The following is a 15,547-nucleotide window of genomic DNA, read 5'->3' on the forward strand; positions in this document are numbered from 1 at the left end:
TTTTTACATTTTTTTAGGCACAATAACACAGGAAATATTTCACCCCATCAGTACCAGTTTATAACCAAAATACAGCAATTAACATCAAAGATGTCTAGTAAACCTTTGTGATGGGCCTTCCACTCCGCAGGAATACGTGCTGCCACATTAGAAGCTCACCTGACCCTGGCCGAGAGCAGCAGGGGTCCCTTAAAACCCTGGCGGTCTTGTGCAAAGTTAAGCAATTTACTCATACCGCTTTCATCTCACCCCCTCCCTTCCAACCCTCTCTCCTCTCCCAACCCCGTATCCCTCTTTCATATTGCCGGCATTTTCTTTCGCCCCTTTTTACAACTTCTGAACTCTCCCCATTCAACGTCTCACTTAACCCATAATCACCTCTTGCCATTCTGTCTTTTCACTGCCCTCATCTCTAACCGTTTCTCGCATTTATCTCATGGCCTCTCTGGCCCCGTCACCTCCTGTGCCCATTTACACTTCTCATTCACAAAGTCTCCCCATTCAAATTGTTGTCTATTTGTATCTTACACCTCTCCAGTCCCACTATTCATCTTTCACATCTCTACTTTGTTCTTTCACAAACAAAGTAGAGATGAACAAATGTCCCTCTCCCCTGTTACCTCAGCACAAGTGCATAATTGGAGCAGGTGGTTTCCGGTGCTCCGCACTGGCACCTAATTGTGCACACTGGCACTATGACCGTCTGCCACATGGTGGCTCCGTCTGTGTAATTTAGAGATGAGCAGCACAGCTGTTATTTTAATTCAATATACATTAACAACTATTAACTCCTGACATTCATGCCATTCTTATAGCTTTGGGGGCTTGTAATAGTCACACTTGTACAGTGTTATGGTTGGTAGTTACATAGGTATTGTCATTGGCCGCACAGGCAAGGCAATGGGTGTGTGGTTAAAAGTTGCAGTGGCACCAACAATGCACCTCATCTCTCTAGCACCTTTCTGACAAACATTTTTTTTCTTCTAGTGCTACGCATAGTTTATTCGCACTCAGTTCTGTGATCTGCATAGTACATATTCTTTGTAGCAGGCACATTAACCCTCTGCGCTCTGTGAATGAGAAGAGTGCCCATGTGAGTGCACGGTGAGCGATGCAACAGTATGGGAGTAGGGAAAGAGGAGTGACTGTAGGTTGAGTGAGGTGGCCATATGAATTTGGGTGTGGATATAAGTGCAGAGTGGGATGAATGAATGCATGGTTAATGATGGGCTTGTTTGAGCGAGTGGCAAATTGAGCAATGAGGGGGCGGCTGAATGAGGTGCCACATGAGTGCAGATGAGTAGTGTGACTGCAGGCTGAGGTACTGGGTGAATAACGCAAGTGCATTGTTATTGCATTGTGATCGTTGAGAGTGAAGTGTGAAAATGAGAAGTGAGTTCTCTGAAGGCAGTGTGCATTTCCAGACACTTGAAGTAACTCAACATGTTATTGACGCCGGCGTAGGGTTTAAGATGAAAGTTAAACTATTGCTATTATGACATTATTCCGGGGTGGAGGAAATAAATAATATGCTGATCTTGCAACACACTTCCAGTCCTATGGTTAGGGTTGCCTGATCATTATTTTGATGTCCCAGACGTACAAAAATAAGCAGTCACCTAAAGCTGTATATTTCAGCACTCCTCTGTGCATACTGGGAACAGCAAATCTAAATAGAAAGCACTTTTAATTGTGTTCTAGGGCTGCCTCAATGATCCATGACTGATAATTAAAGGTAACAGACAGAAAAGTCACATTACGAATTTATTTGTGTTTATATATAGCGCAGGCTTAACCCGAAGGTGTCAGAGCGCTTCACAATAGGAACAGTAATGATACATGAGGAGAAAATTACAAGTGAACAAATTACAAAAGCAAACGTTAAGTTACATGAGGCAAAAGTGACAATAGTGAGCAACCAAAATACAAGAGGGGGCAAACAGTACATTACAGGAGGAAAAATTGATGTGTGTGCAGGTTACAAAAGCGTATAAAGTAAAAGTAGAGGTATAATACTGCAATAAATGGCACACTCCAGCACAAGAACAGACGTTATGTAGGCAATGCTGGCACTTGTGCAAGTATCTAAAGCAAGCAAAATGTGAGAGGTAGCAAAGTGTTACAAGAGAAATGGCTGGTATTTTTTCTTCTGGCAACCCTACTTTATATTTCTTTTCATGAAATGCATTCTCACACCATTGCAGTAAATGTAAAATACAAATGTGAGGAAAAGGCGGAGTTGGGGTACTGGAACTATAAAAAAAAAAAGCCTCAGTAACCAGTTTTCAAAAGGTATGTAAATATGCAAATGGTCTTTAATGGCCTGTGAAACTCAGGGGTGCGGTGCTGGAGATAAGACTGCAGACCCAGCCCAGCGCAACTCTCAACAGCTCGAGCTGAGACACACTACAGGGGAGAAGGGGGGCTGAATCCTTGTAGTCAGATGGGCCCAGGCAGAACTGTGATCGGGAATGTGCGACCCCCTTTCCATCACTCCACGGCCCCCCTGGGGGTCGCGCCCCCACACTTTGAAGACCCCTGCCTTATGGGAAAGCAGAATTGCCAAGGAAGGGTACAGTCACCTTTTGTCTCAAATCCACCTCGCTAGATGGGATGTTACAGAAAGCCATAGGTATTGTGGCCACGGAGGTTGAATTATCGGAGTCTTTGTATCCCCAGGGTTACACAATATGGATAGTTAGACAGTCAGTTCGCTTATGTAGCCCCGACTTGTCCATTTGTGCTCGATCTGTGTGCAAAAGTGCTAAAAAGTATAATTATCTCTCACTACTGGGTTTTTATATTTTAAAAGGACGGGAGGGGTATGTTACAGCTGGGGGAAAGTTAATAGATAGTTCAGTACATATACAGAATTGTTGTATGAGTATTACAAAAAGTTGTGGAGATCTTCTGTATTATTAAAGCCCCTAGGGTGTTTAATGTGTAGTTCTAGGATCATCTTGGATTCAAGTTGCCTCAGGGAATCATTCCTGGTTGCCAGTTCAGTACATATACAGAATTGTTGTATGAGTATTACAAAAAGTTGTGGAGATCTTCTGTATTATTAAAGCCCCTAGGGTGTTTAATGTGTAGTTCTAGGATCATCTTGGATTCAAGTTGCCTCAGGGAATCATTCCTGGTTGCCCCTCATATGGAAATGGGGCTGGCTGTGATGACAAAGTAACAGACACTTGAGATCATTGCCATGCACTGCTTTAAAGTGCCTGGCTGCCGGGTATGCCGTGTCGTTGACAATTGCCCGTTGGTGTTGTAAGGTCCTGACATGCACCTGTAGTTTAGTGCTGCCCACGTATCCTAGGCAACAGGTGCATGTCAGGACATAAACGGCATATTCTGTTTTGCAGTTGTAACTGCCTTTGATCCTGTATTCATTGGGGCTGAACGGAGTCATGTATTTTGTGGTGTTTATACCAAATCTGCATGCTCGGCATGAGGTGCATATATGGAAACTTTGTCTTGGTTGTAACCAAGCAGATTTTTTTAATGATTGTTTCTGGGCGCTTTTTCACTATTTGTATCCTCATGGAAATAACTTTTCTGAAAGTTATGGTAGGGCAGTTGGGTAGATCTGGTGCAAAGACTGCGTCCGTCAAAACAATTGGGCAGTTGCGTTTTATAATTTCTCTAATTTGACGCTCTTGTTGGGTAAAGGTCAGTATGAGTCTGGGTGTATTCATTTCATCAGTTTCACTTGTTTGACCAGCTCTGGATTTGGAGGGTTCTAGCAGGGAGTCTCTTGGTCTATTGCTAACTTAAGCTACTGCTTGATTAAGGGAAGATGTTTTGTACCCTCTTTCACGAAATCTTTGAAGTGCTTGCCTAGTGCATCTTTCTTGCTCTTCTCTAGTACTGCAAATTATTTTAATTCTTAAAAGCTCTGAATATGGGATGCTTTGTACTAGAAGTTGTGGGGGTGCACTGGAAGCATGGAGTGTTGAGTTCCCTGCGGTTGCTTTTCTGTGTAGGGTAGTATGTATGCTTTCTTCATGTACATAGACCTTAACATCTAAGAAAACCGCTTCTTGTTCACTGATGTATGAAGTGAACTTTAGATTTGCTGAATTGTCATTGATGTCTTGTACAAATAGATTTGCACTTTCTTTACTGCCCTGCCATACCACAAAAAAATCATCGATTTAACGGAACCAGTGTATGACCTGTATATTTATTGAGGTGTTTGCTTTGGGACCCGCCCCTCCCACCAGCCTACCATTTAACAGGCATAGCTGGGGGAGAAGCAGGATCCCATCGCCACACCCCTCAATTGCATATACATTTGTGACCCAAACCTAAAATAGTTGTTATTGAGGCACCAGCTAATATTTGATTAATTTTTTGTTGTGTTCATAGTATTCAACTGGTCTGGTCCCCAAAAAGTATTCTATGGCTTCAAGTCCCATGTCATGGTCAATGCAGGTGTACAATGACTGTCTAGAGTGATGAATTGCATGTTTGTACCCCAATTGACATATCTGATTTTTGTAAGAAAGTCACCGATGTCTTTGATATAGGATGGGAGGATTTTCACTAGATCTTGCAGGAAGTAGTCTACATATTGTGATATGTTCTCTCATACTGTTGATCGCAGAAATAATTGGACGTCCGGGAATGGGGCGAACATTTTTGTCATCTTGGGTACAAAGTAGATTGATGGTATTATTGGATGTTCTACCCAAAGGAATTTGAATTCTTCCAAGGATATGGTTCCGTCACGTTTGAATTGATGCAGTTGTTTGACCAGTATCTCTTTGGCCTTGGTATACTCGGTCATTGTGGTCTGTTCGTAGAGTATTTGGTCTGCCAATTGTCGCTGTGCTTCTTTGATGTAATCTTTTTGGGGCCAAAGCACAATGTTGCCTCCTTTGTCCGATTTGCCTTATTGCCACGTCATGATTTCTGCTCAGTTTTTCAATTCGTTTTGTGTATTCAATTTGTTTTTTTTGTTTTTTTTTGTTTGTTGCGATTGGCGCGATAAAACAGTTTTATGTCCTCTGTAATTCTTTCATGGAAGATATCGATTGAATCTTTTGCCATTTGTGGTACAAATGTGGATTTTTTTGAAGGGGATATTCCCTACTCCCTTTTGAAGGATGTCCGCTGGTGCTAGTTAGTGCTGCGTGGAGAGATTTACATTGTCCATTTCCTTACTTGATTCCAGCATGATGGACTGTTCTGCAAGATAAGTTGAGACATCTAAGGCCTGAAGCCCACTTTTTTTATTTTGTAGCCTGTTTAGCTCAATTTTCCAATCCTTGCTTTATTGTGAAACTATTAGTTTGACTTTTCGAATAAAGCTAAAAAATATTGGTCCGAGCAGAATTAAAGACGTTGGGTGGACAGAATGAAAGGCCTATCAGAAGTATTTGTTTTTCCTTTTCAGTTAGTTCCATTGGGGAAAGGTTTATGATAGTTTTGTCATTTTTTGTATCGGTGACTACCGGTATTTTTTTTTTTTGGCTTTATATTGGCTTTTTTTGCGTATGTCTCTTTTTGCATTTCTTTGTTTCCGGGAGGCTGTGATTGCTTTCGTGGCCTTTGGGTGTTCCGCCGTTCCTCCATTAAAAAAATCTATTTCTTCTCCCAAATCCAATCTTCTTATATCACTTGTCTCATCATTTGTGCCTCTATAGCTGAAATCAGAGCTAGTTTCACTGGTCACTGAGCTGTCATCTGTTACATATCAGTAGAGGGTCCTGCTAATTGTTGTTGACCTACAGTTTTTGCAGTGTTTCTGGGATTGATTTGGAGCTTTTTGGCCGACACAAATTTTCGTATAAATTTGCCCTTGTTCATAATCTGCCTGGTCCCGAGCGAATTTAAAGACCTTGCGTTTAATTTTTTTCCCCTCATGTTTTGTCAGCGGCTCTTGTCTTCCATATTTTTTTAATGATTCGTCTGGCTCAAGTTTACTTAACGCTTCATTTATATATCTTCAATTTCTTTAATCAATTTCACTTGCTCAGATTCCGCATACTTGATGCGGACTAAGTTCATTGAGTCTTCCAAATTGCTCTCTCCCCACTCTTTCAACATTGCCGGGTCCGGGTCCTCATAGCTCCGGGCCAAAAGGATTCTCAGCCCTCTAGGTACCCTACCTGCCTCATTTTTTAAGTGAATGGTTTTCCCACCACTTATTTATCTCAATTCTCATACATTTCTCCAGTTTTTTTTTTTAATTTCTAGCTGGGTCATCTACTCTTGCACTTGTGCTTGCTTGTGCATTTGGTTGTATGTGCACATTAGACCGATTACTGAACAGTTCCTCAGTGGCCACCTCCCGTTCGCGGACAGCATCCGCCGACCTATTCGCTGCTATATTGTGCTTAGCTCCAATATGGGGGCTCAGCTGTGCCTGTCTACACCTCCCCACTGGTGCAGGTCTTTTGTAACTCACCAGAGTGTATATGTCGCTGAAAGGTCCTCCCGCCCTACAGCTGCTGTTCTCTTGCTGCTTGCGGGGGCAGTCGCCAATGATCCTTGCAAGATACCGATTCGAGAATGGTTGTGGGTGGCTGCCTTTTCCTGCCGAAAACGGAACCCCTCCCCGGATCGACCGTCTCCCGCAGTTTAATGTAAACTAATAGTTTCTTACCTGTCGGTGTAGTTTTGCAGCTTGATGATCTTTCTGGATTCACTATGCTGTGCATTATTCCGCGGTCTTGTGGATGGGTCCGGATTCGTAGTCTTTTCTTAGTTTTTTTTTTTTCGTTAGCCCAGGTGGACGTCTACGTCCCACCTTAGGTGTATTTCCGGTGACGTCGGCACACTTCCTGCGAAAGCTCCCACTCCTGGGCGCCTTCTTCGGATTCTTTTTTCTCGTGTTAGTCTTGTTACGGAAGTTATGGAAATGTTCAACTAAAGTTTTTTCACTTCAACCTTTAAGGCTTCTTTTCCAAGTATTGTCTTTGTTTCAACCACCTTATCTCTCCAGCCTCATCTTTCTGGCGGAGGTGGGTGGGTTCGCTAGTGAATCCAGAACGATCATCAAGCTGCAAAACTACACCGACAGGTAAACTTTTGCAGCATGAATCTTTCTGGATTCAATATGCTCTGCATAGACTTTGTAGCGGTTTCTCATGTTTGTGGCGGCTGGGTGGAAGTTGAGCGTTGGTTATTGAATGTGTTGAAGCACCCCTCGTCCGACTTGTGTTTCCTTGGTCATCTGTATATCCACACAGTAGTGCTTCGTGAACGTGTGCACTGAAGCCCATGTTGCTGCCTGGCATATGTCCTGAATTGGTGTGTTAGCTAGGAAAGCTATTGTAGCTCCTTTTTTCCTGGTAGAGTGGGCACGTGTCCCCTCTGTTAGTTCCTGCCCTGCCTGCTTGTGGCAGAACTGTATTGTTTGGGCGATCCAGCGGCAATTGTTCCTTTAGTTACTGGTTTCCCCATGAAACTTAGCGAAGGACACAACTGCTTTGGTTCCCTGGGTTCCTTCGTTCTCTCAATGTAGTGCATGACTACCCTTCTGGCGTCCAGAGTGCAGTGCCCTTTCAGCTCTTGTTGCCGGTTTTTGAAACAAACTCTGTATCTGTATAGTTTGATTCAAGTGGAACCTTGACACCACCTTTGGCATGAAGTGTGGGTCCCTTCTCATCACCACCCCCCTATCGCTGTGTATCTGTATGTAGGGTTCCTGTAGTGTTAGTTCCTGCAATTCGCTCACCCTGCGCAGTGAAGTGATTGCTACCAGGAAGGCTGTTTTCATGGTCAGCATTTCTAGGGAGGCCTTGTGAATCGGTTCGAAAGGTTCCTTCATGAGTTCCGATAGGACTAGGTTATGGTTCCATGCAGGTGGTGGCACCCTTTTTGGCGGTGCGATCCTCTTTGCTCCCTCCAGGAATCTCTTCACTACCTGTGATGTGAAGAAACTCTTGCACGTTTCTCCTCTCGTGTAAGCGGCTATCACTGCCAAGTGAACCCTCAGTGAGGATGAGCTCAGATTTTTGTCGAGCAGGTGCTTGAGGTACTTTAGGACTGAGTCCTTTTTTAATCTTATTGTGTAGCTTATCCCTCCTGCACCACAGTGTAAATCTCTTCCATTTCGCTACGTAGCACTTCCGTGTGCTGGGTCTTCGTGCCTCCCGAAGTACCCTTAGGGTGCTTTCTGGCAGTTTCAAATGCGCAAACTCTAGCTCCTCAGGAGCCACGCTACGAGGCTCAGGCTCTCTGGCGCAGCACATCTCCGTTTTGCATGGAGAGTAGGTCCTTTCTTCTCCCGTATCTGTGGGGTGCACTCTGTCATCTCCATGATCTGCGAGTACCATGTCTGCCTGGCCCACTGTGGTGCCACCAGTATCAGGGTCATGTTGCTCGCTCTGCACTTGCTGGTTACCTTGTGTATCAGCAGTATCTGGGGAAAAGCGTGAGCAAATGTCCTGGACCAGTCTATCCATAGGGCATTCCCCAGGGAGCCCTCCCCGTGCTGTCTGGATGCGAAGTTTTGGCATTTTGCATTCTGGCGTGTTGCAAATAGGTCTACCGACGGTGTCCCCCACCCGTCGAAGAGCCTTCTCGTCTCGTGCATTGAGTTCCCACTCGTGGGATGCCGATGTCTGTCTGCTGAGTCAGTCTGCTTCTACATTGGCCTTTCCTGGTAGATGTATGGCTAGCAGGTCTATCTTGAATGGGATGGCCCATCTCCATATCTCCTGCGCTAGCTTCGAAAGCTGGCCTGATTGTGTTCCCCCCTGCTTGTTGATGTAAAACATCGCTGTTGTGTTGTCTGTCTGGATCAACACTCTGGTTGTACAGTTTTGTTTGGAAGGCCTTTATGGCTAGGAAAACTGTTTTCAACTCCAGGTAATTGATGTGTCTGACCGCATCTGCTGGTGTCCACAGGCCTCTTACTTGGAGTTTCTCCATGTGAGCGCCCCATCCCCTCCGGTACGCGTCTGTGGTAATGGTCACTGTTGGCGTTGATTGCGTAAGAGGCTTCCCCCTTATGTTCTCCATGTTCCACCATGCCATCTCTTTGTGCACTGCGTGTGTTACAACCACTAGATCCTCCCAACGACCTGTAGCTTGTGACCATTGCTCCTGTAGCCATTCCTGTAAAGGTCTCATGTGGAGCCGTACGTTTGGCACTAGGTGTATGCATGATGTCGTCATGCCCATGATTTTGCTCGCTGGCCTCACTGTCCGAGTTTGCCCTTTCTGGTAGAGCTGGGTCTCCCTCACGAGCGCTATCGTTCTCTTCTCGCTGGGGAACAAGTTGCTCTGTCAGGTGTCAATCTGTGCCCCCAGGAAGATTTTTATTTGTTCTGGTTCCAGGGAGGATTTTCCCCAGTGGATGGAGAATCCTAGGTTCATCAGTGTGCTGGTCACTCTGTGCATGCTGCTTGCACGTTTTGTATGAGCTTGCTTTGATCAGCCAGTCGTCCAGGTAAGGGTACACGTGTATCCCTTCCCTTCGTAGGTGTGCTGCGACTGTTGCGAGGCACTTTGTGAAAACCCTTGGTGCCGACTTGAGCCCGAACGCAGGGTTGTGAACTGGTAGTTGTCTTCTCCGATGATGAATCAGAGGTGTTAGTGGCCCCTGTTCATTGGGATGTGCAGGTAGGCATCTTTTAGGTCTATGGTCCCCGCCTTGCAGTTGAAGAAGTACCCCTTGTAGGGAGGTCATCTTGAACCTTTGCGTTCTTACAAACTTGTATAAGAATCTTAGGTCCAGGATGGGTGTCATAGTTTTGTCCACCTTTGTGCCAGGAAGTATGTGGAGTATATGCCCTTGTTCCTTTCCCTGTAAGGTACAGGCTCTATGGCTTGTTTTTGCAGGAGCTCCTTTGCTTCCTCCCGAAGGAGCTCTAGGTCTTACCTTGCTAGTGGCCTTCTTTTTGGTTTCCTCTCCGTTGGCTTTCCCTCCAACTCTGTGCAGTACCCGTACTGTATGATGAGTACCCATTTGCCTGATGTTATACTCTTCCACTCCCTGAAGAAGTGTTTCAGTCTTCCTCCCACTGGTCTTACATGTACGGAGGTGTCTAGTTTGTGTAACTCCTGTCCGATGTGTTTGTGCTCCACCCTGGGAGTTTTGCTCGGGTGGGCACATGGAGTTTTATTAAGTCACTTAGAGGCGGGCTGCGGTCCCCCTCTCTTGTCCATTCCCTCTCCCGTGAAAGGACTGGCCTCTTGGTTGGTACTGCCAGGACTGTTTTTGCTGCCCCTGCTGTGTCTGGCTGTCTGCTTGGTGGGCTTGTTGGACGCCTGGTGTGATGTTCCTGGCTGGTTTCCTCCCCTCCCGTGAAGTCCTCGTGACGTGGTGCCCCTTTTTAGTACCTCTGAACTGCAATTCCCCCATGGATCTTGCAGTCTTGTTATCCTTCAGTTGGCTGAGTTTCTCATCAACTGGGGCCCCGAACAGATTTTCTCAGTTGAACGGTGTGTTGAGGATGCTGTGCTCCCCTTCTGGCTTGAAGCCCTAAATTCTGAGCCAGGCTTGTCTTCTCTCCGTGATGCCCATCATGAGCCTGCTGGAGGTGTCTGCTCCGTCCAGGGCAGTCTTGAGGTAAGAATTGGCTACATTCTTCCCCTCTTCGACAAGGTTTTCAGCTCTTTGCTTGAATTCCTGTGGCATGTTCTTTACTAACTCGCCTAGCTCTTCCAGGATCTGCGCCAGTGCATTGCGGCATTCTGTTCAATTCTTCTCCCCACCAGGTCCATCATCTTGCTTTCTTTGTCTGGAGGTGGCCCAGAAGTGGTAGGCACATTGGCCCTCTTTCTTGCCGTGGCTGCGATGATTGAGTCTGCTGAGACAGATCCCTGAATGTAGGGTGGGTCCTTGGAGGAATGATTATACTTTTTATCCGACCCGTGAGTGACGGCTTTGCATGTAGCTGGTTCTTTGAAAGCCTCTTTTCCCTGTGCCATGACACTGTAGAGCATGGGCAGGAACTGGCTCCTTGTTTGTGTAGGGAGCAGAGTCTCGAAGGAAGTCTGCTTTCTGCTTTTCTTGGTCGAGTTTTACTTTGAAAACTGCAGCTGCATTCCTGATGACTGTGTTGTAGACCCCGATGTCATCTGGTGGCGAAGGCCTCGAGGGGTACGTGTCGACGGCTTCCTCTGGGCTCTGTGTCGACGTCCTGCCAATCTATATCCTGAGTCTCCGAGGATGCAGACCCGAGGAGTGTCCTGCGGTCGTCTCATTCCTCCTCGTAGTAGGAGGCCTCTTTCTTGGTCGTCTAAGGTCTCGACGTCCACTGACTGTCCTTCGTCGTAGTGCTCCTCCGTTTCCTCGACCACCTGTAGCCTAGGTTTCATCGGGATTGTGTATTCTTTTATTCTGGCGTCCATCTTTCTTCCGCTGCAGGATGTTTTCCATCTCGGTCTGAGGCGTCTTTTCTTTTTCTCCATTTCGGCCGCATGGTCTGCGTCGAATGGATCGGCCGACTTCGTTGTCGAAGGTTTCGGTGCCGAGCTGGCTCTTGGGTCCTTCGGTGGCGCTGAAGGGCCCTTTGGGTCCTTTCCCCTCTGCGTCGTACGCTCCTTCTCGGGGGCGGTTTTCGACTTTTGCTGCTCTTGGTGCCTGGGAGTCCTTCTCAGAGGATCCGCTGTGCCTTGGTGTAGCCGCGGACGCCAAAGTTTTCAGCGTCTGCGCTTTCGAGGTTTTGCCGTCAATTTTTCGAGACTCTCTCGTTGCCCTAGGGGCCGTAGTCTCCTACCTTCTTTGGAGTCTTCGTAATATCGGTCTCTACGACCTATAGCCGTCATGTTCGGCGTTGTCGTCCTCGTCTGATAGCCCCAGGTCTCGAAGGGACGGTGGCTGTCCCTTGCCCTGCATGGTGGCGTTGGCCATCCTCAGTCTCTTTCTCACTCTAAGAGTCTTCGGCGTAAAGGCGGAGCAGGCGTTGCAGTCCTCGCTCTTGTGGTCGACCGGTAGGCAAAGGTTGCAGACCGGGTGCTGGTCCTTCTGCGCGTACTTGTGGTGGCTGTTACAGCAGAATTTGAGAGGTGTTGTCCATCTCATGCGTTCAGGGGGCCCTCTGAGCTTGCATTCTCTGATGGACGTCGAAGTTCTTGAAGTTCTTCTTCCCCTTTGTCGTCCTCTTCGATGATATAGTCTCCTGTAATCTTAATCTCTTTTCTTGCAAAAAGTGCGTATTTTCTTCTTCTTTCTCCAAAAATGTCTGGAGCCCTTTCGGGAACGTTCCAGACCCAACCGCGGAAATAAGTCTGAAGATGGCGCCCAAGAGTGGGAGCTTCTGCAGAAAGCGTGCCGATGTCACTGGAAATACACCAAAGGTGGGACGTCGACGCCCACCTGGGCTACAAAAACAAAAAAGACTACGAATCCGGACCCAAACACAAGACCACGGAATAATGCACAGCATAGTGAATCCAGAAAGATTCACGCTGCAAAACAGTTGACTTCACTCTTTCGCTGCCAGCCGGTTTGCGAGAGAAAACAGAGTTGCGGACTCCAAATGTCACATGATGTTAGGTAGATAACTAGGTTTTCCATGTCTACTATCTCAAAACTTGGGATGCATCACTGATGGAGTGTCCTTGAACATTCTGCCCACCTGAAGGCTCCCCAAAGTCCCTGGGCAACGCGTCTGTTTCATAGACTAGCTTCTGTCTCCGAGCCAAGGGTTCGCACTCTTTAATAACTTTTACTCCACTCCAGGATAGATTTCTAGAAACCTCCGCTCTCCAGTGCCAGTCCCCCCCCCCTCCGCCTTAGTTTGGGTGCAAAATGGATGCTGGCCGCACCAGTCTGTGTCGGTTTGCTCCGAGGCAGGACCGTACATTCATCTCTCCCTTGTGAACGAAATCAACTGCACATCCCACACCACGTTTCAGAAACTGTTTTACTCTGCTGTGAAAAATGAAAACCTTCCTAGCCTGTTGCTGCAAGAAAGTACAAAATGAAGTAGTGCACAAAGTGGAGTCCATGGTCACCATATTACTCATTGTATTACAGATATGTAGCAATCTGGGTACCTCTTGTTGCCAAATGGCCCTCAGAATTCTGAAATATTATCCGCACCAACCCACTGTTTCTGCTGTTTCTTGCTATGTTTGCAGTCTGTGAAGAAATTGTTTATATTATCATATTCTTATATGGCAATGAGTTAGACACTTTGTTTTTCCTCCTCAGACAATATGTGGCAACTTGGGAAACATTGTTCATAAAGGCTGTCGATTTTTGAACCAAAGCTGAATGCAACAGTCTGTATCCTATATGGTGCTAAATACCTGGAATTTCCTAATTCCTATAAAGTAAATGTTATGTTTTTTTATTCTAGGCTTTTGTGCTAAATACTCAGCAGTTTTTTAGCACCTATCCCAGGTAGTCTGTTTGGCAAGACAGACCCCGCAGAGAATCACTCTAAATCTTTCTTGTATGCATATCTAAGGGTTTTATTCTATAGGAAATGGTGTTATGCAGGGTGTTAGTATTTTATCTGCCCTAGATCCATTTTGTATATGTTTTCGTCCAATGTTTGCTATGCAAGATATTTTACTCCAGAGTTTTTAATTTTTTTAAAATTATAAATGTAAGGTGTAATTACATTTTATATTATGGCGAGCGGTTTTAACAGGGATTTTTAATGTGTATTTTAATTTTTGTTGCTGGTTGAATCTATGTACGTTTATGGTCTTTGTAACTGAACTAAAGCTAATAAATGAAAGGGGGCTTGCGCTACCTTGTCATCAATGACTAATGTGAATTGATAAGCCTTTGACAAACGTTTTAACTGTTTATGTCCAGTAATGCAGATTCATATAATTGTTTCCTATTTAGTTCGGATTCCAAAGAGTCTTCTGTGACGGCAGAGTTTGAAACTGATGTTAATGTGTTAATTCGAAGGCAGAAACAAATCAACTATGGAAAGAACACTATTGCCTACGACAGATATTGCAAAGAAGTGCCTAGGTAATGTCCTGTCTTAATGATGTCTTATTGTCTCCAGGCTCAATTGGTTTCTTTTCATCTTAATCTTAATAGTTGGTTAATTATCCTGAACTAGTTGGTCTTCCCACTTTTTAAAGCCTTCTCCCAAATTGTTAATATCTGACTTGATGTTTGTTCTTGATGGTTATTGTAAGACTCTTAGATAGTTTATATTGAGTAATAATCACTGGCAATTTATTTACTCTGTTGAAAGGATTCTTCGAAACCCAGCAATCCATCCAAGAACTCCAAACAAATATAAGAAATACAGTCGCAGGTCCTGGGATCAACAGATCAAACTTTGGAAGATAGCTCTGCATGCTTGGGATCCTCCTGGTGAAGAAGGAAGTGATATGCAGGACATGTATGTATTTGAATAAGATGCTTATGGACTAGACTAATAATTTATTTTTTGTCTGGGCAATTTGGGACATTGTTTTTCTGAATATTCTTTTTTCTTCTTCAGGAGAGTGGTCCTTGATGAGCTAGAGACTGAATCAGTAAATAGTGGTTCTACAGAGTCTATGTTGTGCAGTCAGGAAGATAAACCCACCGTGTGTGATCAAGAGGGTGAATCCATCTTGTGCAGTCAGGAGGATGATCCAGAGGACGAACCTACTTTGTGCATTCAGGATGTAAGTTGAGGATTAGATCCTGTAATATTTCATATACACTTTGCATAACTGAAACATTCTTGTTCTGGAATTAATGTTTTGTATACTTAGTTATTTAAGGTCCTGAAGGGAGTGCTATTGAATGTTGATTATCTAATTCCTTTAATGTAAGTGTCTAGCTACTGCCCATGATAACTATTTTGAACCTAAGTCATCAACTGTTGTGGTGCAACCTCAGTCCTCCTGCAGCACCTCTCACCACATTCTCCTCGATCTCAAACTCCAAAATTGGTTGCTCCACTTCATTCGATGTTGGAGCAGATACTTTAAAGCTGTGATTCTGTTAGGAATGACCCTGTTCTCGGGTGGGGGTTTGGGAGAGTGGGGAGTAGTTATCAAATGTGATGTTGCCAGTTGCAGTCTTACTAGCCAGTAGGTGAATAAAAATCTTTGGCACAGATCACAGGAGATAAACCTCTGTTAATCCAGTTAGTTCTTGATGGGTTTGGCAGCTATGGTTAATCCTAGCCGAGACTTAATCAAGGCTGACATTGAGACTGCATTGTGAGGGTGGACCGAACAAATGGTCTTGTAGTCCAGGCCCCAGAGTCGCAAAGCCTCTTAACTCGCATACTTGGTCCCCCTCCCATGTGTGCGGTGATCTCTGCCTTCCAAGTATATTTGGACCAGCTGATGCGGGTAAATGCACACCCCAGAATTCGCACAGTGGCTGGCCCCAAGCACCAGCATTTGGGACATAGGCCAATCCGATAAGCTGATCCGTGTGAAAAGATGTCAGCCCTGACCAAGGGCCCATGCCTAGTTTGGTCTGGTCATCAAGTTTGGTGCAACAGGAACCAATAATAGTGCCTATATTCATTGTCCATACACCATTACAGTGCCTGCACCAATAGATGCTACGTTTGTGGTGGACCAGTATCATTGGGATTAGTAGGTATGAGCTGGGCTTGAGTGGCTCCCAGTCAGTGGCATCTGTCTTCGCTCAAAGACTCAA

General features: G+C 45.3%; 1 protein-coding gene across 2 annotated transcripts in view; it reads left to right on the forward strand.

Annotated features, from left to right (window-relative positions):
* The window catches only part of SLBP (stem-loop histone mRNA binding protein), a 52,489-nt gene that overhangs the window by 24,681 nt on the left and 12,261 nt on the right, over nt 1-15,547 (forward strand). For both annotated transcript variants that reach the window (XM_086964229.1, XM_086964231.1), the window contains exons 5-7: nt 13,769-13,900; nt 14,133-14,282; nt 14,385-14,553. In XM_086964229.1, coding sequence (XP_086820355.1) covers nt 13,769-13,900; nt 14,133-14,282; nt 14,385-14,553 — 451 coding nt within the window. The remainder of the gene's footprint in view (nt 1-13,768; nt 13,901-14,132; nt 14,283-14,384; nt 14,554-15,547) is intronic.

This window comes from Lissotriton vulgaris, chromosome 3_2 (assembly GCF_964263255.1).
Source record: "Lissotriton vulgaris chromosome 3_2, aLisVul1.2, whole genome shotgun sequence".
NCBI classification, from domain to species: Eukaryota; Metazoa; Chordata; class Amphibia; order Caudata; family Salamandridae; genus Lissotriton; species Lissotriton vulgaris.